This window comes from Cygnus atratus, chromosome 1 (assembly GCF_013377495.2).
Source record: "Cygnus atratus isolate AKBS03 ecotype Queensland, Australia chromosome 1, CAtr_DNAZoo_HiC_assembly, whole genome shotgun sequence".
NCBI lineage: Eukaryota > Metazoa > Chordata > Aves > Anseriformes > Anatidae > Cygnus > Cygnus atratus.
In genome coordinates this window covers 137480079-137503748 of record NC_066362.1, presented here as the reverse complement: position 1 = coordinate 137503748, position 23670 = coordinate 137480079, and the positions used below count along the sequence as shown (strand labels likewise).

General features: G+C 41.7%; 1 protein-coding gene across 1 annotated transcript; it reads left to right on the top strand.

The window, feature by feature from the left end:
* The first annotated feature begins 4741 nt into the window (after nucleotides 1–4741).
* On the top strand, nucleotides 4742–21979 carry RP2 (RP2 activator of ARL3 GTPase). Its single transcript, XM_035558171.1, has 5 exons — nucleotides 4742–5017; nucleotides 12243–12908; nucleotides 14476–14590; nucleotides 15743–15828; nucleotides 19298–21979. The coding sequence occupies exons 1-5, from the start codon at nucleotides 4880–4882 to the stop codon at nucleotides 19379–19381; spliced, it is 1089 nt and encodes a 362-aa protein (XP_035414064.1). The 5' UTR covers nucleotides 4742–4879; the 3' UTR covers nucleotides 19382–21979.
* The last annotated feature ends 1691 nt before the right edge of the window (nucleotides 21980–23670 follow it).

The following is a 23670-nucleotide window of genomic DNA, read 5'->3' as shown; positions in this document are numbered from 1 at the left end:
CCCCAAAAATTAACTGCTTGAAATGGGAAGAGCATCAATAGACCATGCAACAATGTAAAATAAGACTTCAGCTAGACAAATTCTAATGAATTGTGCAAAAGCAAATTAACATGTTGGTACCTCTAACCACCCGCCTTTGATGGTCTGCTACACCAGAATTAGGAGAATGAGTGTGTACACCAGGCCTCAGCAATCCCTCTCCTGTGCCACAGCAGTGGCTTGAAACAACAGTGGAAGAGGGTTGATACAATGTCAGATAACAAACAACCCCCTAATACCCCCAAAACAAAACAAAACAAAGAAAAAAAAATCAACTCAGAACCACAAATAGAACTCCTATTTTTCTACAGTTAAAAAGTCACCTGGGCTCTGAAATGATAACATCATAGAACCATGGAATAGCCCAGGTTGGAAAAGACCTCAAAGATCATCAGGTCCAACTTTTTTGGGGAAAGGAGAGCCTATATGAGACTCTGGAGCCCCTTGTCCAATCACACCTTGAAAACCTCCAGTGATGGGGACTCTACCACATCTGCAGGGAGGTTGTTCCAGTGATTGATTGTCCTCACTGTACAAAAAAACAAAACAACCAAACAAAAACCCTATTTCTATATCAAGGTGAAACCACTCCCAGTGCAACCCGTAACCATTGCCCCTTGTCTTCTCCATGTGTCTCCTTGAAGAGCGAGCCTCTGTCCTCCTCGTAAAGCTGCCCTTTACATACTGGAATGCTGTGACAAGGTTGCCCCTGAGCCTTCTCTTGTCCAGGATGAAAAATTAGATAATAAGTGGTAAGAGTAAGCAACCCTTACTCAATGTATTTCTGGCTTTCCTTTTCCGCATTAGGACTGTCGCAGAATGAAACTTCCCAGGAGCCTCCACTGGGAGCAGTGCTCCACAGAGCACCCCTAAGATTAGGAGCTCGAGACCAGGATAAAGCACACGGAGAAGCAGCCGGAGGCAGATGCTGGCGGGTGATCTTGTCATTTTAACTAGGACACAGAGGGCACCAGTGCACCTAGAACAAAAAAAGTCCCTGACTTAAGCTTAGGGAAGAAAGTAAGGGCTCCTGGGCTATGCTTCTGCAAGCTGTTAAAGCTCATCTTAATTTTAACCGCGTGCCCAGCTTTTTGCTCTTGCTTAAATCCCACTGAAATCTGTAGGTTTTGGCGCGTGCATACACGCCTTGCTGAATCAGCACTGTAGCTTGTTATCTGAATTGCTGCCCTATTAAACAGAAACCACACAAGGTACTCTCCATAAACTTTATTGTCGTTACATTGCATCTGCACGTAACATTACACTGAAGAGCCTTGCCTGCCTCAGCGAGGTGCTCAGGTGGAACACAGGCTCCTCTGGTATGTCAGTTAGGCAACTCCCAGGTTGTGGCGGCTCGCTTCTTATCACAAAAAAGGATCTAGGATCTAGGCTCTTGTGTAACAGCTATGAAACTGCAATTGCTAAACAAGAATATGCTTTACAGACAAAAACTTAATTTTGCTCTGTTTGAGAAAGTGCAGTCAAAACATTAGCAGCCCTGAAGCAGACTGTGACCCCTCTCAGCTGCAGAGTTTCTGCCACAGAAACCGCTTGCAGCAAAATTCAGATTAATATGTTGTTGGTTTTTTTTTGTGTCATACATTACGCTGTCCTAATATTAGGATGCATACTTCAGCTGTATAGGATATATTAAATGATGGCCTACTTTCACATAATTCTTTCATTCATTTGGCCAACAGTATTTAATTTATGGCTTTTAAATTTGGGGGGCTACTTAGATCTTCAGTTTAAAAAAAAAAAAAAAACCTTCTGAAATGACTTGTAAATAGTATACTCCCTGTCTGTGTCTAATCTACTGCACAGAACTCTGCTCATCTTTGCCCCAAACACCAGCAATAGAGAAAGGGTTGCAGATGGTGTAATTTCTTACCAGGAAGTTAATTTAGGTTGGGAAAATCAGAAAGGTAATTTCTGAATAAACAAGTTAGCAAAAATGAACCATTCAGTTTTGTTATTTGTGCTTTTCCTTGTTGTAGTATGTCAGTTCACGGTGACCTGGGACACAGCCACATGGGTCCATTGTTCCTACTTAACTAACCCCAGCGTTAAAGCTGTGTACCACACCTACCAGACTCATTGCTGAGGACAGCTACAAACAGCACATTCCCTCGTTGTCCAACAGTGTTGTGGTCCAACAAAGTTACTGATGACCAGGGCTGGATTCTGTATGCACGGAGATGCTAGAAAGCCATATATTGCTTGAAGAACAGGAGGAAGTTAGTCCAAAATCAGCAGTAACAATGCAAAATAAATTCTAGTACATTTTATCACAAAATTAGCCATATTATTTGTTCATCTTGGTCTCAAGTCCCAGACCAACTTCTGTTGGTGTTCGGTCTGGCAAGAGACCCTGGCATTAGGGAATCTGCAAGGAGAAACGAAAAAAGGCCAGTGTGATGTGATCCCAGAATATGCGATGATTTCTGTATGAGATTACTCAGTATATGTCATCTGCTTCTGTGAAAAAAAGTGTCTGTTTAGACACAAATGCACAGATGTCTAATTAAAATGGTTGTTTCTCACATTCATCAGTTACCCAACACAGTTTACCACGTCTGTACAAACATTTGTGCATAGGTGGTGGGGGATTCAGATAAGCAGCTGGAGGCAAGGGATGCTTTCTGGTAACAGCTCTGTCATAACCGTGTATCAAAACATAGTCTCAGAGAATGAGCCCAGCAGTAAATATCCTTCTCTTCCTTTCTGTTGAATACATAAAGAATTGCCCCTGTCGCATGTAATTTATCTCACCCATAATTCACAATTTCCTGAGTGTAGGTGAATCTAATCTTAACTAGGAATGCTTTTCAAAGCATAGTCTAGATAAGCGGCCAGTATCGCAAATACAGGACTTGTAACCCTTCCTGACAGAAAACATGAGCTGAGCTTTTAGGAAGTAGCAGTAGTAAAGTTCTTTTGTTCTGTCTTCTTGACTTTCATGTCTTACAGATGATATTTTCAAGGTCTTCTCTATAACCAACAGGATTAAAAACCTGCATTTTAAACAAGACACTCTCCAGATTTTGTCACAAGGATACGGTTTCAAGAGCTTTAAGGCGCACACATGCAGAATACAATGAGCCTCATTAATAATGAGGTTGCGAAAGCTGGGCTCTGTGTGTTTCGGCAAGCTTCCAGCAGCACAGAGAGAGCCTGATCCTGCCCGGTGTTAGGGGAAGTGCAGATGTGTGCAGTGGGAGCTTTCGCTTCCTCATGCTACCTGTTGAAGGCCTGGGCAGATTTCCAGGTCCCGGTGTTTACTGAGAACAAGCTCCCTCCCTGCTCCTTCGAGGTGATGCACAGGAGTGCCAAATGAGAAGAAAGAGGGGAAGGCAGCATCCCCTTACACGCAGACGAGCAGGCACTACAACGCTGTGCGGGGATAAAAGCTAGCACAGAAGGTACGGATATGCCAAGTCTCCTTCACCAAATCCTTTTTGATATATAACCTTTACAATGAAAATGTCTTATTTTCCAGTTACCTAGAAACCACTGTCTGGGGATCAGAAAGCTCCGTATTAGAGTGTAATTAGGTATATTTCACAACATCCCCAGGAGGCAAGTCACTAATTACAGCAGTTTGTTGAAATTAAAGTAAGTATAATAATGGTCGGTAGTGACTATGATATTATTGCAATCTTATATTACTACACTTCGGGCTATGATTGTATCAAATCTCACAAGCCAAGAGGGTTGGGTCTGGCTGGCGTATGAATAGAGAAGGAAGAACTGAACCAGGCATTTGCAATTTCTTAAGAAGTCACGTGCTCATAAGTCACAAGTCATATTAATTTGGTCTGGAACAAATATTCTGGTGCTTTGGTGTCAGGAAACACCCTGGGGCTTTAGAGGTTGTTTTATGACAGAGAGATAAAACCTAAGGCCTGTCTCGATCAGCTTTAACCATATAGGAAACCAGTTTTTTTACGGGACTGATGATTTTGCAAGGCAAGTATATTGGTTTTGACACTGTTGAAAAATCCCAGCTCAGAAACTTGCATCTGCGGTAATGTAAAAAGTAAATGTGAAAGGTACTTTCTTCTGCTGCATTTAACAACCTTTGTGAAATGCTACTGGCTTTAGTGGTGAGGTATTCCCACTGCAGAGCTGGCTGCACCTCGGTGCAGGAAGGAGCCGTCTCTTTACACACAGGGACTATGAAGGCCGCTGTTATGACAGATAATCCATTGATGTGAGGTAACGACGTTCTGGTAGTGTATTCTTAGGCTTTGTGTTGATTAATTAAATGGTATTTTAGCTTTTAAGAGGAACGTATCAAATACTATTGTTCCTTCTATCTACGAATGACTATAGCACTTCAAACGGGTACGCAGAAAGGGGAAGCTGGTTGCCAAAAGCCTGCAGAACTTTGCAGATCCGTGTAGAACCTGTGAAAATCCGGGAGGGCTGCTGGGTTTCAAGAGTGAGCTGGAGGAGGTGGGTGAGGGACTGTCAGGCTCCCCCAGCCGCAAGCTCTGCCCGGCCGGCCGCCCGGGCCCCGCCGCGAAGCCGCACAGGCGGCTCGGCAGAAGAACGGGGCCGCTGCGCGCGCTCGCTACGGGAGGCGGGGGCGGGCACGCGCGCGGGGGAAGCCGGAAGCGGGGCGGGGCGCGGGCACGGCGCTGCGCTGGCGCGCGCGCTCCCGATACTCCCCCCCCCCCCCCCCTCCTCCCCCCGCCCACTCCGCGGGCAGGGCCGGGCGGCGCCAGCGGGCGCGCGCCGGGGCCGTTGGAGCGCGCGGCGGCGGCGGCGTCGTTGGCCGTTACCGGCGGCCGTTACCGGTTGCCGTGGAGGCGCTGGCGGCGGCTTAGCGGCGGCCATGGGCTGCTTCTTCTCCAAGCGCAGGAAGGCGGCGCAGGGCGGGCAGCAGCAGCAGCAGCAAGCGGCGGGAGCCGACGGGGAGCCGGCGTCCGGCGAGGAGAAGGCGCCGCGGTACAGCTGGGACCAGCGGGCCAAGGTGCGGGGCCCTGGGGCGCGGCTCGGCGGGTGCCGGTCCCGGTCCCTGCTTTCGCCGAGTGGCTCCGGGCTCGCCTCAGGCTCCCCTCAGGGCTTAGCTCGCCTCCGGCACCTGTTGGAGGGGTGAAACTTGCCGTGTGCTGCGGCTGGCAGCCGTGTGTCTTCTTCCTGAGGGGCTGCTTGGGGGCTTGGCTTTGTTTCCTTTTTTATTTTTTATTTTTTATTTTATTTTATTGTTGTTTTCTTTTTAAATGCCCCCGGGGCTATAGAAGCATCCCAGCAGTCCGGTGTGGAGGGCTGGGTGAAGGCAGCTCCTTCCCGGTGCCGTTTCCTGATCTCTTGAAGCCTCAGCACCTAAGTCCCGCATTCAGCACGCTTCGTCCCAGGTTTCGTTTCCTAAATGCCCTGCCGTCATAATCCTCCTTGTTCTCTGGTAGCCTCTGCGTGGGGAAGGCGAAAACGGGGCAGAGCATAAACTTAATTTGTGTGGTTTTGAGCAGACAAAATCCCCAAACCTTTAGGCCATGTTTTACAAGTATAGGAAAGAAAATGTGTGAGCTTATTTGAATGCTCAGCTTGCTTGTTTTTTTAACTTGGCTAGGTGCTCTAGGGTGTCCCTTAAGTCTTTCAAGTAGATTAAGACAAGCTCTGGTGGAGATGCGCACAAGAGCGTGCGCGTGCCCCAGAGGAATCAGCTCCTTGAGGATGAAGGTTGATCTGTGCTGGGCTTGTTGCTCTGACTTGCTGTCGGACTGTTCTTACAGTGAGAGCGCTGTACTGTGTTTTACAGTGAGCAGAATGAATCCCTGTGCAAAAGGATATTGCTAACTGAGCACTTGAAATGGTATCTCTTAACCATAGAGCAAGTTGATCGGGTAAAGCTTAGCTCATATGAGATTTCTTTTACCTCATCTGCTTACGTGGCACTAACTTCTAAAACTGTAACAGGAGGAAAATCAGGACTTAGAAACACTTGATTTGGAGAACAACCAACCTCCTGGCTAAGGAGGTGACTGTTAACATGCTGGAAGTAGGTGCGAGTTAACAGACTGGGTTATTACAGCAAGAAAAAGCTATCTCTGGGGTGGGAAAAAGCATGTAATGTATTGCGTATACAACAACTTCCTCTTTGTATAAAAGACTCTGAGAAACGGGAAGAATCCATGAGTTCGGGCTGTTCTGCTGAACTGTGGAAGCCGTCAAATTATCTGCTTAATTTGGTACAATGCAGCCCAAGAACAGCTATTGGATGTCCCAGCCCACTTCTCTTGCTCTCTGCAGCTCACTGCAGCCGTTGGGATTTTAAGTGTGTACTTGGCACATCGAAGCAGGAGGGCAGTGCTGAGACGCTTGGTCTTAGGTAAAGGAATACTGAGCGCTTACTGCGCTTAATTTGTTCATCCCAGTTTGTATGCAGTGACACTAAGTCAGTGTCAATGTATTAGCTTTAGGTATTCTCTCTGGTACGTTTTCTGTTTTCTATTGCTGTCTTTGTTTTTTGATGCATCACAAATATTACACTTACTCATTTGTATGCAAAGTTAGATTGAAGTCAGTTGGAAAACTTGTGGTATTAAGATTCCTTCTTGTTCATCAACTGCATCAAATTTGTGTTCTGAACCCTGAACACATCCACTAGCAAACCTGTTGACAGAGTTGTCTTTTGATGTTCGTTTCCTGTTACTTTTAATAATGTGTTGGGTAGGGGATGTTCTAATTTCAGGCTATCGTACACAGTGATGCAGTTTTGGTTATGTAGCGCGGTTCTGCAGGTGGAGCTGGGAATTGCCTACAGTTCTTACAAGATACCCTCTGTGTTCCTACAGGTGGGTAACTTGCTGCTCAGATGCTCCAGTTGTCTTCCTGTAAATGAATGCCAGACTGGCATGCTTACGGTAGGCAGAGCAGTGTAGGCACATGCGTGTGCATGCTCCTTTGCTCCTTTGTTCAAGGATGGGAAAAGAGGTGACAACTGGCTGGCAGCTATGCTGGCAGGAGCTCTGAACTTGAGGCGTTCCTCCAGCAAAACTGCTGCTTCTGCATCTGAAGCAAGGCATCTTTATTGTGTTCTGGTGTTAAAAGGTCACTGGTGGTACTGACTGGTAGTGTAGACCTAGCCAAAGAGTATTGAGATAAAGTCTTTGTGACCGTATGACTCCCGTGTAATAGTCCTGAAAATGGACCTTATCACAGAAAACTAAATGTGAAATACTATAAGATGCTGATAAATGAATTAAAGTTAAGCAAAGTAAATGGTGGTGCTTGAAGCTACTCAGCGTTCAGCTGTGATTTCACCTGGAACATAAGATTGCACTTCTGTTCTCAGTCTCCCTCTTCCGCTCCTACCTTACGGCATTTTGTGTGACCAAACAGTGTTACGTGCAGGACCAGAATGATAACTCACAACAGTAACAGAATGTGGGTGCACGTAGAGAGGAACTGGGGTTGTGTGTCTTGAGGTGGCTGATAAAGCTGTGAGCTGTGATCTTCTTTGCAGGAGAAGAAGCACAAAAAGCTGCATAGTGGTTTGTTTTTTTTCTGTTGTTTTTCATCTTCAAAGAAATAGGATTAGATGAATTATGATTGCAGTGATGTTCAAAGTTTAGAGGGACTTTCCTTCCAGAGTTTTTTTCCCTTTTTGAAGGAACAAGTTAAGATTTTGTTTCATGTCAATTGATTTGCAGATAAACTGCTTTACTTGATAGGGAACATGTAACAATCATTACTATCAGGCTGTGATAGCTGTGTTCAAACTTTAAAAAACAACAACAACAAAACAACAGAACTTTAACTTCCTACATAAATCATAGTCTTCTGCTAGTTACTTTACGTTTGAGGATTTTGCTGGAGTGGTCTGAGCTGATGCATCTCCCTTAAGCTTCTCAGTGCACGAGAAAAACTACTGTATTTCTCAAAATGTAGTCTACCAATTGAGAAACAGGCAACAGGTTAATATTAAACAACATTTTAAGTTAAGTCTGATAAAAGTGTGTAGGAGCTCTTTATTTCTTCCTCTTTTTCTATCTGTAGTATTTGATAACAGTTTGTTGTTCAGAAAAGTATGAGAATGACCATTTACTGCTATTATTGGCATGCTGAAAAAGGGGGAAGATTATGAAGAACAAAATGAAATGCGGCTTTGTGTTGTACTGGTCACGTTTAAAGTCAAGGTGTACAGGAGATACTCCAAGATTAAAAACTGTGTGCTAATGACTAGATTCTGCATGTGTTGTACCTCTTTCCACCTTTTCTTGCTGCCTAGAAATCTAGACATCAGCCAGAGGTGAGTAACTTCAACAAACCCATTCTCCAGAGGATGTTGCAATTCAGTGCTGAAGGGCACCAATCCCATATAAGTATGAATGCGCAGAAGCGTATAGGCCTGGAATGCACTTTCCTTATTTCCTTTCTGTTAATTCCCCTACTGACAAAACGAGTACGTAAAGCTTCTTAAGTCCATGTACCCACCCTGTACCTGCAGTTTTTAATGTCACCATGTCAGCAGCCAACTCATACACCCTCAAGTGCAGACAGGTCTGTAGCCGAAATACTGTCTGTTACGATTTAGAGAGATAGGGAATGATTTTTTGAAAACGATATTTAAAAAAACTTTTGTGTCAGTGGTTTAGAAAGACTTTAAAATTGTTTGCTTTGCAGGGTAGAGACAAGGAACTAGGGGATAACCACAATCCATTAAGAACTGCAGTGCCTCCTTGTATTTGCAGTGGCATATTATTGCTGACTAAGACTCCTTTCTTGATCAACCAGGTGAAAAACTCTTGTTAGCACATGAACTCATACCAGAAGGAAGCTGTTGGGAACCTTGGTGATTCTAGGGACGGCTTCCATGGGAAACTGTGAGGGTCTAGGACTTCTTGGTCTTTTTCCAAATGGGAGCTGCCTGGTCGTGGTGTCAGTAAGCTGGGTGATGGTGGCTGAAGAGATGTACTTCATCTGCAGCTTTCATGTCTGGCCTTTGGCCTTCTTGCAAGACAAGTGTTTGCAGGAAGCAAAGCTGCTTAATACATCTTTTACTTGCTGAAGGAGAACTAGCTAGAGTTCAAAGCAACAATGACAAAGTTTTGCTTGCCTTCACTTCTCTCCTTTCTTTGTGCTTTATAATCTTCACTCTTACAATTCATTCTCCAGTCCTTTGTAATGGACTTACCACCGATGCTGTTTCCAACAACCAAAGATGAGATGTCCACTTCTTCTGTTAAGGGGCAAAAACTAGCAGGGATTTTTTTTTTTAATCATCATATCTGGTTATTTAGGTTACTATATGAAGTAGTTCCTGAACCTACATGTAGCACTTTGATTAGAAGGTTTCAACTCTTGAGCTCTGCCTGTATCTATCAATGCAAAACTGTCTCTCTAAATTCAGATGAAAGCATTAAGAGTAGTTTTAAAGTTGCATCTGTAAATACTGTCATTGTTTGGACTTACACCAGGTTGGAAAAAGGAGTTAAAAAAAATTACATCTATTAAGGGATGGGGAATAAAACTTGTGTCTGGGTGAGATGGGTAGAATTGGACAGGGTTCTGTGAAGCTTTGTCCAAATGTGAACGATAGGTAGATGAGTTACCAACCTGTTGATTTTTCTATTGCTGACCTGCCACATGCTCAAGATTTTGCAACAAAAATTCACCAAATGAGTAGGCAGAGAATCTAAGTAGCCCTGGTTATCAGTGTATGAATCTTCAAACGTTATCTTTTGTTGCTTTGTATTTCCTGGTCTGCTTTGTTTGCTTAAGCAATTAGTGCAGTCTGTCTTGGGGGAAGAAAGGTGGATGTACTGATGTAGCATTAACCTGTTGATGATATCTGTAGACTTCGGTACTGTTAAGCATGAAACTCGATGGTAAGTGTGTGTGCATCCTTAAAATTATAGTTCTGCTTTGATGCTTGTTTCTCTAAGGTGTTTCTGTTACCCAGGGGAAGTGAAATACTCAGATGCGCTACAGCTGCTCGGGTTACTGTCTGCTCTCAAGGCCAATAACCTGGTGTGGCAGGGAGAGTGCTGACGTCTGTCTTGTTCGGTCTCTCTAGTGCCTATGGCTGTGTTAGTCAATAAATACTCTTGCTCCATAAAAGGAAAACTCAAGGCAAAATTAAAGGAAATTGGCAAACTCCCTAGAGTGGTGAACAAACGGAGAAGTAAGAGTTGCATCACTGCACAACTCTTAACTCACATCAGGGAAATAAAATTGAGCTGCTGAATCAATACAGATTATCATTAAACACGAATACTGCTCTTTTTCTCAAGTGCTCGCTCCGAGCATCTCTGGGACTCTGTAACATGTGGGTTAGCTGACTAACCAGTGTTTTTCATGTAGGCCTAAATAAAATCGCAAGGTGAAGGTGAAGTTTCACACGTCTGCAAAGACCTCAGTGTAGGACAAGCTAGTGCTGCTTCAGAGGCTTTTAGAAGAGACTGATTTAGAAGGACACAAGTAGTTGCTAAGTCTCAGAAAAGCTGCAAGTTCCGGAAACTTTGAACTTCTCCTTCCTAAGAGAAGTAACTGTTCCTCTGAACCCTGTTTCCAAGGCACTGTGTCTGTCTCCCAAGTTTATAAATACAGACGTGTGTGTGCGTATACACAGACGTGCGTGCATGTATGTACTAGGAGACGCATGGGAAGAATCTGTCTAACAGCAACTTTGATACTTAAATTCTCTCAATGTCTTGAGAGTCCCTGATGGACCAAGTAAGTACCGTTACATGAGGCTTGTTTAAGATCTTAGAGGGTTTGACTCCTAATCATACAGCTGGGTCTCCATGCTGTGCTGCTTATTATTTGAGCCTCCCAGTCCTGTAACTCTTCCTGGATGCGTACTAGTGATACTGAATATGGCTGAGGGGAAGATTTCTGGGTTGCGTTCATGGAGAAGATTCATCAGCTGCAAACTTAGTCTCGTGTCAGGAAGTCAGGTATGATGTATATCAAAGCGCAGTTGGTCAGTTAATCTACACTTAGAGCTTCCAGTAGCTATTCTGGACAAAACCTACATAGAGGGAGCTGTTTTAGTGAACGTCTGACGCAAGCCCATCCTGGTTTGTGGTTTTAGAGACTAGAGACCTTTTTCTGGTCTCTCATCTTGTGTGAGTTTGAAATACTGGGGAGGAGGAATTTCATCCAAATCGAGCTATCCGCAGGCTGTTGTAATGCAGTAACCCTGCTTACAGTGCACAAGCTTTAAGGCCTTCAGACTGAATGAAGTGGGAGGCTTGTGAAGTGTTAGACTAGTGTTAGACTAGTTCAGGTACTCGCATACTTCCAACTGCTATGTTAATAAGCTTGCACCAGAGGGCAGAGTAGAATCTGCTCTGGGAAGCATCATTGCCGTGACTGTCAAGTAACCCAGCTCGGATTCCTTCAGTGTTATGGCGGCAGCTGCTGTACTCGCCGTGCTGCATCACATGCCATCCCTTGCGCAGCGCAGCTTCGGTCACCCCGGAGCGGAGCGCGCTGGGGAGTGCCACGGCTCCCCTCAAGTGTCCCTCCCAGGCGGAAGAATGCTGGGGCGTGGAGGAGGAGAGGTCTGCGAACGTGACCGGTACACCAGCACTGCCAGCGCGTGCTTGTTACTCATAGCTAACACAGTCATGTAGCTGTTGTTAGCACAAAAATCCCAGGGCTGTTAGCACAAGATAATGCTGTGGCATGGATAAGCAAGCTCTTTGTTGTTTGCAAACATAATGAAGGAGATGCTGCTTGGAGGTAGCAAGGTTTCCTTGCGATGTGTCGAGGTGTGGTAACACAAGACCAAGAGAGCTGCTTGAAATACTCTCTCTTCCTAGCTTTATGAATCTTTAAGTACGTTGGCCAATTCATTTATTACTGTTATTAGCGGAATACCCAGGACAATTGTTCTTGTTGGAACGGTTTAGATCTCTCAGAGCAAGCTCTCTTTTTTCCCCCCATTTCCTTATTAGAGAACAAGCTGAGTTGTGGTGGGTTTTATTTATTTAATTATTTTGCAGTATCTCAAGTTTTGTTTCAGTTCTTTGTTGTACCTCAATAATGTGTGTTCCAGTAGCTTACCTAAAGAGTTTCCTCCAATCTTTCATCACTCTGATAACCTGTCAGAATATTCTTCAAAGAATAGTTATCCTGTACAGTTCTGTAATATCTTGGCTAATCCACACCAATTAACATCTGGAATGATAATACTCTCTGTATGTGAAAACTTTCACTTTTTTTTTTTCTCCTTCCTTCTTCAGATTGACCCAAAAGATTACACTTTTTCTGGACTTAAAGATGAAACTGTGGGTCGACTGCCTGGAAAAGTAGCAGGGCAACAGTTTGTCATTCAGGACTGTGAGAACTGTAGCATCTACATATTCGACCATTCAGCTACAATCACTATTGATGACTGTGTAAACTGCCAAATCTTTTTAGGACCAATAAAAGGCAGCGTGTTTTTCCGTGACTGCAAAGATTGCAAATGCATAGTAGCCTGCCAACAGTTTCGCACTCGGGACTGCAGAAAGCTGGAGGTATTCTTGTGTTGTGCTACCCAGCCCATTATTGAGTCCTCCACAGGTATGAAATTTGGTTGTTTCCAGTACTATTACCCTGAGCTTGCTTTACAATTTAAAGATGCTGGACTGAGTATCTTCAATAACACGTGGAGCAACATCCATGACTTTACCCCTGTGTCAGGAGAAAATAACTGGGGCCTTTTGCCTGAGAATGCTGTAGTTCAGGATTATGTTCCTCTGCCCAGCTCTGAAGAGCTGAAAGCTGTCAGAATTTCTACGGATGCTATGAGGAGCATAATACCAATAACTCGAGGGCGGAGACAGAAAAGCAGCGAGGAATCGTGTTTGGCTGTGTTTTTTGCTGGTGACTATACAACTGCAAATGCCAGAAAGTTAATTGATGAGGTAAGTGACCTTCTTCTGTGTTCAGCTTTATGAATTTCTAATTGAACTTTCCTCTGGATAGCCGTGGTGCTTACTGAAGGGAGAATGGTGAGATTCTGCATGTCTACTAACCATGCTAATCAACTGCACTTCTTAAAGCCTTATCGCAAGATAAGAGAATGGAGCTCATCTGATTGAACAGTTATTTTACAGCTGACATCCTGTGGTTGGCACATCTGTCCTTTAATAGTTTCAACGTATTTTTCCAGCACAGCACACCAAACCTACGCTCTGAGGAAAATGTTAGTTCATTTGGTGGACTTGGCCAAATGTAAAGGATTGGCAACGCTTGTGAAAGGGAGATAGCCTTGATAGCTGTGACTTCTGGGGCAATAAGCTAATAAGTTAATTGGCTATCTGTCCTGAAAGTTTTGGCAGCGCTAACAGAGCTAAAAATAACATGTTAAATTTTAACCCCCCCTCTATTCCTTCCACAACTCAGTGTTGGATTATTTTTTTTCTGGAAAAGGCGGTGAGTGTCACAGCTGGTCAGCTGTCTTTGATTACTTAAATAGCTGGTGCTGTCTCTTTTCCTGTCATGCAGGAGCTCCTAAGCTTGGCTGAGTTTGGGCTTCGCTGGGCTAAAATCTGGGAGTGGCTGGCTGCTTTTAGCGCTCTGGAGTGCCAGGAATGACAGAGCAGAGCCAGTAACTGAGCTACAGCTTGAGAGAGGTATCTGCAAAAGCTGCTGATTCCAGTGGTGTGTGAGCAACAAAACAACTGATGGAGCTCCTTGCCTTGTTTTTTTTTAACTACAAGGGGAAAAAAAAAAAAAACCTCTAGGGTGTTTCCATGCCTCCCCCAGTTGGATTTTCATGGAACTGAGCTACCAACAGCTACTTGAGTTAAGGGAGATATTTTTGGGTATTTTTTCTGAAGAAGGATCGCCTACAGTAAAGAGGGTATTAGAAGTGTTCTCCTGTGTTTGTCCCCTTTAAAAATAATAGTTGAGATTCTAAAAGACTAGTTTAGACAAATGCTATGGCAATCTTACTGCCCTGTAGACTAATTAATGATTTGGAAGTACAAATATGGTCATTTCTTCTTCACGTGTCTTTAATTTCATACTGAATCTGAAGTAAAAAGCTGTGTGTGTTTGAAAGTTTGTAACTTTTTTTTTCCAAAATGGAAAACTGAGCAGTGGATAGATGAGTGTTTGAGCTAATACTTGTCTGAACTATTGCAGACTAATGAGAACTAACTGCTTGACTCCAGATGCTTGAATGCTTTTAACTCCTATTAGTTTCAGCTTGTGAGGGATTGTGGGGGAGAAAAAACACACAACCTGAGCCATAACATAAAACACAAATTCACATTTACCCCTCTAGGTGCACTAGGGCAGAGGAGTAAATCTGGATGAATGGAATGAAAATAAACAGAAATGTAGAAAAAGCAAATGATCTTTGAAAGGAGCAAAAAGGGTCCCTTTGCTCTGTGGCTTAATGCATATGGGTCTATTCCAGTGTAGTTTGGATACTCAAGCTGGACTGTATGCCTTAGAAACATTTTTAACTTTATCTGTTAATAGATGACTGGCAAAGGCTTTCAGCTGGTACAGACCAAAGAAGTCCCAATGAAAGCAGAGGATGCTCAGAGAGTTTTCCGTCAGTGTGCATCAGAATTCATTCCACTGCTTGAAAAAGGTGAGATTATGCATTGTTTTGTTTCTCTTCTTGATATAGAAATCAGCTGGCAGTGGAGCATTCTGGAGAAGGAAGGAGAAACCTGCAGTGTAAAGCCAGTTGAGGTGAACTTTGGAAGCCTCAGACAGGCCCTGATCCAGTCAAAACTGAAAGCATCAGAAATGAACAAATCCACATGTACTTCGTGGCTCTGCCCCTCCTCTAGTGGCCCAACTGCATAGCTCAGGAGCTGGGGCGCCAGCAGATCTGTTTGGGGTGGTGGTCAACAAAGGCTTGTGTTTCTATAATCAAAATATTTTGGCTTATTGCAGTAGAGGTGAGCCACCTAGATGTTCAGTGTTTCTGTACACACATTTAAGCAGATCAGTGTAGATGTCTATAAAGCAGGCAAGTGTTAAATTCCTGTTTATAAACGGTGTACTGTCAGAGTACTTCAGAAGCTTTTTTGTTGATTTGTCTGTAATTGGTTTTTGTCTGTTCCTGTGGAAGTGCTGACATCTTGCCATCTGTTATATGCTGAAGCTCAGTACACGCTCCCAAACATAGCAGCAACATGCATTTTTTTCATAATAATATGAGGTCCGTGGTGCTCATTGCAAGAATAGGACAAAAGTTACACTTTTCAGATGACACTCTCGTTAAAGGGCTAGTTTGCAGCCATGTGGGAAGAAATAACATGCTCAAAATGAAAGAAGAGAAAGGGGATCTGGAAATAGGGGGGTGAGAACAAGTCTGAAAGTCAGGCCGTTTGCTATCTTGGTACTGAGGTAAAAATGCCTGAATGACTCAGTCGTGCTCCAGATGTCTGTGAAATGGCTCACTATTTGAGCAGTATAGTCTGACTCACTTCCATGATGCCCTCCACTCTTTAGCATTTCTGTGCCATTGCTGCCTTTCAAGAAATAAAACTGGAAACCTGCTAGAGCCTCTGCAAAAATGAGCATGGAACTGCGGATATTTTCTTTTCAGATAACACTGTGCTTTGAAGTTATGGTTAAGTGTTTTTATTTTTTATCCTGTATTATGGCTGCTCAAACAACAACAACAAAAAATCAAATGGTTATTGAAAGTTTCACAGTTCCTTAAGGGATGAGAAATCTAGTGTTTTAATGCTTAAAAGTGGCATTGATTCTAGATGAACCTATCTTCTAGGTCCAGTGGTTGCTTTGGAGTTCAATGGAGATGGTGCTGTGGAAGCATGTCAAAGCACTGTAAATGATGTTTTTAATGGAACCAAGGTAAGCTGGTGTGTTGATTTATTAGCAGAAAATGTTACTTTGTGAAAATGATACTTTGTGGTCGAGGTGTAGTTTTGACATACTCATTGTTCTTTTTATGTTTCTGCACAGTAAAATCCAAGTATCCCAGTTGTGAGGTTTTTGTTTCTTTGTTTTACTCAAAACTCAAGTTTGCTTGTAGGAGAGGAGAAAAGTTGCCCCTAGGAAAGAGTACTAAATTCCCATATCTACTAAAGAATAGAGTGTTTCCACCTAAAACTGTTATTCCGCATAGTAGTAAAAACAAATTTTATAAATGTAGTAGGGTAAAGCTCTCCTCCAAGTCTTACGCTGAAGTCTGCTTTGTCATGTCCTACTTTATTAAACCCTGACAAAGATACGATGGTATTTCAGCTTCTCTCAAGATTTACTTTTGCTGTGAATGATATTGCAGAATGCCTTCCTTCAAATATACTTTGCTTTTTTCTTCTGTCAACTTGTTTTACTGTAGCTTCTTCATACCATACTTCCTTTTTGGTTGCTGTCCCCATTCCTTTCAATGGCAGTGGATTTGAGACAGTGTCTGGTAACAATTAGAGCGCTGCAAGGAAGCAGCATTACTGATAATAGGAAAGGGACAAACCCTTTGCTTTCAAGCTGCTCAAAGAAGACTAGAATGTCCTTGGGACATACAGTGTCCATACAGCTCCTTGCTATCTTTCAGTTCCTCTCAAAAGAATTGCTCAGGAAACTAGACTGCCCAGATTCTGGAAAACAGTCTTTGAATAAGTCATAGACATCTGAAATGCAGCTAATGCTTTTGTTTTGGATTTACTATTGCATCAGCAAAACCCTGATGTGTCGCAGGCCTTAATTTAGGTCTCTGAGTCTGGAGAGTGCAAGAACTACAGTCTGGACAGTGCTATTACTGATTCTTTCCTGCTACCCAGAAGTCTCTGCAAGTTTTACCATAAAATTCACCTCTTTAACTGGGAGCTTACAGTGGCTTTTTTTGGGTATAGTTAACACATTCTTTTCATACAGAACAAGGCTGATAGTGGGTGGGTAATTAACTTATTCTTCTAGATCTCAGTTTCTCTATTCAGAGGCTGAAGTGATATTAATTATTAGAACATATAAGAATTTATACTTTCCTCACTAAAATGACTGGCATCTGTTGTCATAATGCAGTGAATGCCCGGAACTGAGATGCATCCAGGAAACTCAGACTATGCACTTCCTGCTGTGAAGTAATCATTGTTCTTGAAGGTTACAAATGTGGAATTACTTCTTGCTCGTGGGTTCAAAACTTCTCTTTACAGCCTGGCTCCACAGTAAAGTCTACCTAACTTTCCAAACACTTGTTACAATGAATTAAGAATCAGGACTTTGGGCTTCCTGGGAATTAACTATCCTTTATTTAGATAAAAACTTAACCCCAAAACATCTGATCAATGCTGCATTTTTTATGGATCTCTAGATACTTAAATATCATGACTACGCATTTTTAGGAGTCACAGAATCGTAGAATGGCTTGGGTTGGAAGGGACCTCAGTCATCTAACTCCAACCCCCCCCACCATAGGCAGGGACGCCACCCACTAGATCAGGTTGCCCAGGGCCCCATCCAGCCTGGCCTTGAATGCCTCCAGGGATGGGTCATGCACAATTTCTCTGCGCAACCTGCTCCAGTGCCTCACCACCTGAAGAATTTCCTCCTAACATCTAATCTAAATCTCCCCTCTTTTAGTTTAAAACCATTACCCCTCGTCCCGTCAATACCTGATTGAGCAAAGAGTCGCTCTCCATCTTTTTTATAAGTCCCGTTCAAGTACTGAAAGTTTGCAAAGAGGTCACCCCAGAGCCTTCTCTTCTGTAGGCTGAACAGCCCCAGCTCTCTCAGCCTATATTCGTAGGAAATGTATTTCTTTCTTAGGACATAATTTAGAAGTAATTTATGGAGTGACAAACTTCAGACTTAATACTACCACAAGTTTCAGGAATGCTCTATAAAATGTTTTCACCTCATTGCTGGTTGCCTTTATCATTTGGGCAGTCTGAGAGTTGTTACAGTACTCAGAAAGAAGTGTAGGTACCCTTGGTCACAAAGCAATGACAAAAGCTCTTCGGAAGATATCTTATCTTGTAAGACTTAGTGGGAAGCTAGTCTGATTTTTAAGCAGGTAGTTACATTTGCATTTGAAAGCCACAGTTAAAAATTACTGACTTCATCCATTAATAAACTTAATTTTACCAGACATCTGTTTCTGAAATAAATCTGATAAACCTCATGAGATACTCTAGAAAGGGTAGAAAAGTTCATCAGCAGTAGCTCAACCGGAGCTTTTAGAGCTGCTTGGTAGACACAATGTGTTACAAGGAGATCTCTGTGCTATATATGCCTAAGTGGAGTTCCACTCTGCGTGGACTAGGTAGATCTGCACTGTTTACCTCTGACATTCTTTCTGGTATGATCTTCTACCTTTATTATTATTATTATTTTGCGTTTTTTTCAGTACTGTTCATTTGCCTTGTAACTCATAAAGTCTTCTGCAAAATGTAAATTGCAATGTCCTGGTAGGTAAGGATACTGAAAGAACATGCTCAGCTCTTATGGCCGTGGTACAAATTGCTGTTGCATCACCAAACTGCCAAATAATTAGCAGATGTTGTCGTGTCCCTTCAAACAGGAGTCTATTGCACCTGCAAGCAGTAGTCTAGGAAACTGCTTGCTTTGTGATGAAATAGTTTGTTTTAGTTGTTGTTCTGAAACCAGAAATTGGCTGGACAAAAGGATATACATCTTAGAACATGTTAAAAGTAAACCAATTTAAGGAACTCTCATAGTTTATGTTGATAGGGTACTCTGAGCTGAAGCAGAAAAACAGCACTGTAGGAGTGTGATTATCTGGAATAATTCTACATTTCTATAATTATCCATTTCTACATTTCCAGTGCACTTCAGAATAGCTCTTTACAAAATGAAAATCTAATTGTTTAAAAAAAAAATCTGAAGAAGAAGCAGCTGTAAGTTTTTTGGGAATATAATGCAAGGGAGTTTTTCTTCCAAACTTTGGTTCTGTGGAATGGAAGTTTAATGGTAGCCTGAGGTTTTGTCATCCCTGTCGTGCTCACTCTCTCCCTACTCCCATCCCTGCAGACAGAGTTTGACTTTACCAAGCAAAATACATCTAACCATATACTAGCTGAAGCTGTGACTCCTGAATAATTTCATCTAAACTTTTGATTCCTGTCAATGTAAGGCTGGGGTTACTGCAGCTCACGTGATTGCTAGGAACAGGTCACAGTAACAAGGGGCGCGTCAGGGCTCAGAGGATTCAAAGGCTGTTCTAACACATAGTGGAAACCAAGCAATTGGTGCCTCTTATGAAAAGAAAAAAAAAATAGAATCATGACTGGCTCTGAATGAGCAAAAACTACTTGAACTTGTTACTAGTGATGCATAACTATTCCCTTGTTTAATAAAATAGGTTTTTGTATCGGAGAGCAAGGCATCAGCGTCTCAAGATGTAGACAATTTCTACAACTTTGCTGAAATGCAGATGGGAATGTGAAGTTTAACGCACAAATGCTCACGTATGGTTTGCCTCAACACTTGGATGTCACTTGGCTTGAACACTTCAGTAGTATCAGAGAATTTTTGTTGTTTGGTTTTGTATTTCTCATGTATTCCTTTTCTAAAGCTCTTGGAAGTTTTAATACCACATTACCTGAACTGGAGTAAATTTCATACCTCCTTGTGTGCATTATGTTTGAAGCCAGCTCCAGAAACCATGGAACTTTTGTACTTTTACAAAAAGTTTTTTTTTTACAAAAAAAACTTTAGTTTTTACAGTGATTTCTAAACTCTTATTGACATTTGAATGTTTCTTGTCAACATCTAATAGGAAGACATTTGACAAGTGCAATGCTGATACACATTTGATGCATTAATAATTGTGAACTTTAACTCAGACACAGTTTAGAAAGTACAGTTCTGTGACACTCATTGTTCAAAACTTTCCCGCGTGCAAATTTGCCTTCACTGGGGGGCAGAGAGGAAGCTGTAGTTGATGACTTTTTTCTGAAAGCTTAGTCTGGAATGATTCTTCCTTTATATCATGCTTTCAGAAGCAGTGTGTGACTTAAAATGTTTATCTGCTTAATTCTGCTTTGGCGTCTTTTTTTTTTTTTTGAATAAAATTGCTTGCAGGAACATTGAAGCTGAGAGTTGTCATACCGGCAAGCTGGTGAGTGAGCACTTGCTAGACTCTTCTGCTCTAAGGTGAATTCTGAGCGTGAGCGCCCAGCTGAAGGTTGCAGAGGTCTAAGGTCCATTCAGGGTCTTTGGAGATACTGCTGCCTCTGGTAGTCCCACGTCACATGTGGGATGTACCTGAGATGCCCTTGGACTCTGAGTAATGACTTTCTGGCACCGTTGTTGTTTGCTCTAAGGGACGTACAGCAACCTGGAGCCAGGGAAGGGCTCTGATGGCTTTAAGAGTATTTTCTTTGCTAAGCCACAAGAGCAGGGCTTTACAAAAAAGTTCAGTAGTAGTACTGAAAAATTGGCTGTGAAGTACTACACTGTGCTGTAGGGTTTACTTCAGATTAATTCTAAAAACAGACTGAAGAAGTGCTACTTACATATAAAATGTGTTTGAATAGCGATCATATATTCATAGCTTGAATAAGGATGCTTATTTCTTTATAGTGCATATTAGAGTGCATATCTATACTGATATTAAATACATGATTAATTCCTTTGGGCATATTTGATCCTCACCCAATTTCCTGCAGGAACTTAAAGGTTACGTCCAGGTTTACAAGCCCTCTGTAATTCTTGAACAGGTTTTGCGTACAAATGCACAAAACCAAATTTATTAATTAAAATTGTGGTTTGCCAATATATGTAGCCTTTACAATCCATTGAGCACATGCTGGCTGTGCTGAGGTGCTAAAGCAGTAATGTCCTCATTATGGTCATCTGTCCAAAAACCAGAGCTTGAGACTCATTTTCAGTTCAGATGCGCAACTCATCAGTTTCACAGCTCTAGAGTTCCAAAAGTGGGTGGCTGAGAATACACCTCTTGCTAACCTTTTTTTAGAATTAGTATGTGAAAGAACCTGTTCTCCTGAAATTCATAGTTCTGTCATGCCCAGGAGATGTTCTGGGCTGTCATTTTGTCACTGCTAGGCAAATCCATACCCTTAGTTTAAACTAGATATCAAGAATCTGTCCTTAGGACCTCTTAATAGCAGTATGCATAGATTAAATAAGGAAGAATATCTCCTGAAGTCACTAAACCATTAGCATACTGAAGATCAGAAAAACGTCACTTCTGTGAAATGTTTTTATTTGACAGAGTGAAATAAAATTAAACTGCCACCTAAATCTGACTAGTGGAAGAAATTGCTGCTTATTTGCACTTAGCCAGCTAGATTTTTTTTTTATATATATAACGTGTGAGGAGAGGCTGTGAAATCAGCTGCAAATCTTTGGATCTGTCCACAAAGCACTAGCACGGTTTGTCAGTGAATACTGCTGGAATTACTCTGGATACATGATGTAAATACATTTTTCTGATATGGACAGAGTTGTGGAATGTACTTCAAAACTGTCATTGTGTAATTTCTCTTAGTAGTACATGTATTGGACCATCTTGATCTCTAACCTTTCACATACAATATTTCTAAACTTATATGCTGACACATAATTATGTATATGTTACAGTTTATTTTTTGTATTTTCAACCTGATCTGGAAGCGAAGTGCGAAATTGATTTTTGTGACTACTTTTGATGAAGGACGGGATGATTGATTGAAAATTAATCTAGGCTTGAAATAGTGAAAACGTTTTTTTACATGCTGGGAAAGAGCAGGGTATTGCTTTTTTTTTGTGTTGCTAGTATGCTAAGCAACATAAAGGGTTTTTAATTTTTAAAAACCTAAATAATGAAGGAGTTTCTCAATCCAATTATTTATCTTTTGACTTCAATTTCTTTTTAACAGTTGTTAAGAACCCTTCTAGCCTAAATAAGAGTTCACCAGGTATTGTATGCATTACAGAATGGTACATGCTTCATGTAGTCTTTGTATGTTTTATGTCTATCTTTTTGTGTAATTTCCATTGCACCGTGAATGTAATTCATAATAAACATTGCAAATCTAAACTCTGGATTCTGGAAGACTTTCTTAAATCGCAAGCCATTGCAAAATATAATTAAATATTAAAACAGAATTCCATGTTTAAACAGGGACTTTAAGTTGTCAGATACTCACAGCTAACTGAAAATAAGCATCAAACTCTGTAGTCATCCATCCACCAAAAAAGATGCATTTTTGACAGCAGTGCAGTCATCCATCCTCCAACCCAGTAAATTTTTGACAGCAGGGATTCTTCCCCAGAGTCACTGAAGATATGATTAACTTTACATTGCAGTTTTCCTAGTAGAATATGCAGGAAGATATTCTTATGTCAAGTTGTAGAGTTACAAGTACAGAGATTCAAGGATGAAGACTGTTAAAGCACTTCTTCCTGCTCTGTCACTCTGTGTGCACGTTTGTTTTGGTTTTGCTTGTTTGTTTTGTTTTAACATGTAGGAGTTTTGTCCTTTTTAACTGTGCTTACCTCTTTGGGTCCTAGATGGATGCTAGCAATGTACGCACATGAAAAACAGATTGTGGTGTTTATAATAGTAGAACTGCTTGTTTAGAAACTAATTCCTTTATGTGTTCTACTTAAGATCAAAGGACTCCTGAAAGCAGGTAAACGTTTAATAAATTTCCAATCTCAGCTTTAAACTGGTCAAAAATGAGAATTTTCCTGCTAGAGCTAGTCTAGAGTAACTTTCACAAAGCGTAAATGTGCGCTAAGAACATGAAGTACTGTATCAATATAATCTTCTGTTGAAGTGATTGGATTCAACTGTGAAGCTTAAAAGAATAAAAGCTTCTGATTTGCACTCGGCTGTTGTACAATTTTACAGTTTAAATAAAATCTTACACCCCAATTAGATTTGAATTGCTTGCTAATCTTTTTTTCTTAATGTATTATCTAAGTAATAGCAAAGCTTAAATATTTTCATAATTTTTACCAGTTGCATCCTCAAATACTAACCAGCAGAAGCTTTGTATCTGTGCCCAGTTGCTAGGAAGTCACCCACTTTCCTTTGTCCTATCTAGATAAGTCATGCATAAAATGCATGTATTTAAGAGTAATCCACATACCAGGCTGCACTTACATAACTGGGACAAATTTTTTCCATTCCAAAAAGGAGCTTGAAACCTTGTGTTACAAAATATGTGCTTCAGTCATTCTGACTAATAGGGGCAAAAATGAGTTTTACTGACTTATGCTTCAGAGAGAACTGTAGCTGAATATCTTCTTGTCTTAAATGCTGGCTTTTAAGCATTTAGGCTTTATTCATGCAGCATTCAACTTTCTGTGCATATTCAAATCAGCGTTGCTGATAATATCTTGTAGAAGTTGTCAACTTCCTAGGCTTTTTTCCTAAAGATTTAATAAAAGCTGGAGTGAAATGAATCTTTTAAGATCTAGAAGCAACCCAGGTGCCAACCTGAGTAGTTCCTAAATTCTATTAATTTGTGTTTAGCTCCTTGTTGGCTCTTTTGTATTTTTATGCCTTCCCCCCTCCCCCCCCCCCCCCAATTAATAAGTGAGCCTTCTGAATCCATAATGGTGATTGACATAAGTCTTTGGAGGTCTGCAGGAATAGCTCTTCCAAGGCATGTTTAAACCTGGTCTAAAACATCTAAATTCTAGTCTGACTGTATTAAAAGCTATGAATAAGTGCTGATCGTAAGTGTTGCCTCTAGTAAGCGTGTATTTGAGAAGGACGGT

Bases quoted from the DNA above. Each gene is read 5' to 3' on its own strand.
- RP2 (XM_035558171.1), top strand. From the start codon at position 4,880: ATGGGCTGCTTCTTCTCCAAGCGCAGGAAGGCGGCGCAGGGCGGGCAG. The intron at 12,909-14,475 runs GTAAGTGACCTT...ATCTGTTAATAG, and splicing joins CCAGAAAGTTAATTGATGAG to ATGACTGGCAAAGGCTTTCA. The intron at 15,829-19,297 runs GTAAGCTGGTGT...TTAATAAAATAG, and splicing joins ATGTTTTTAATGGAACCAAG to GTTTTTGTATCGGAGAGCAA.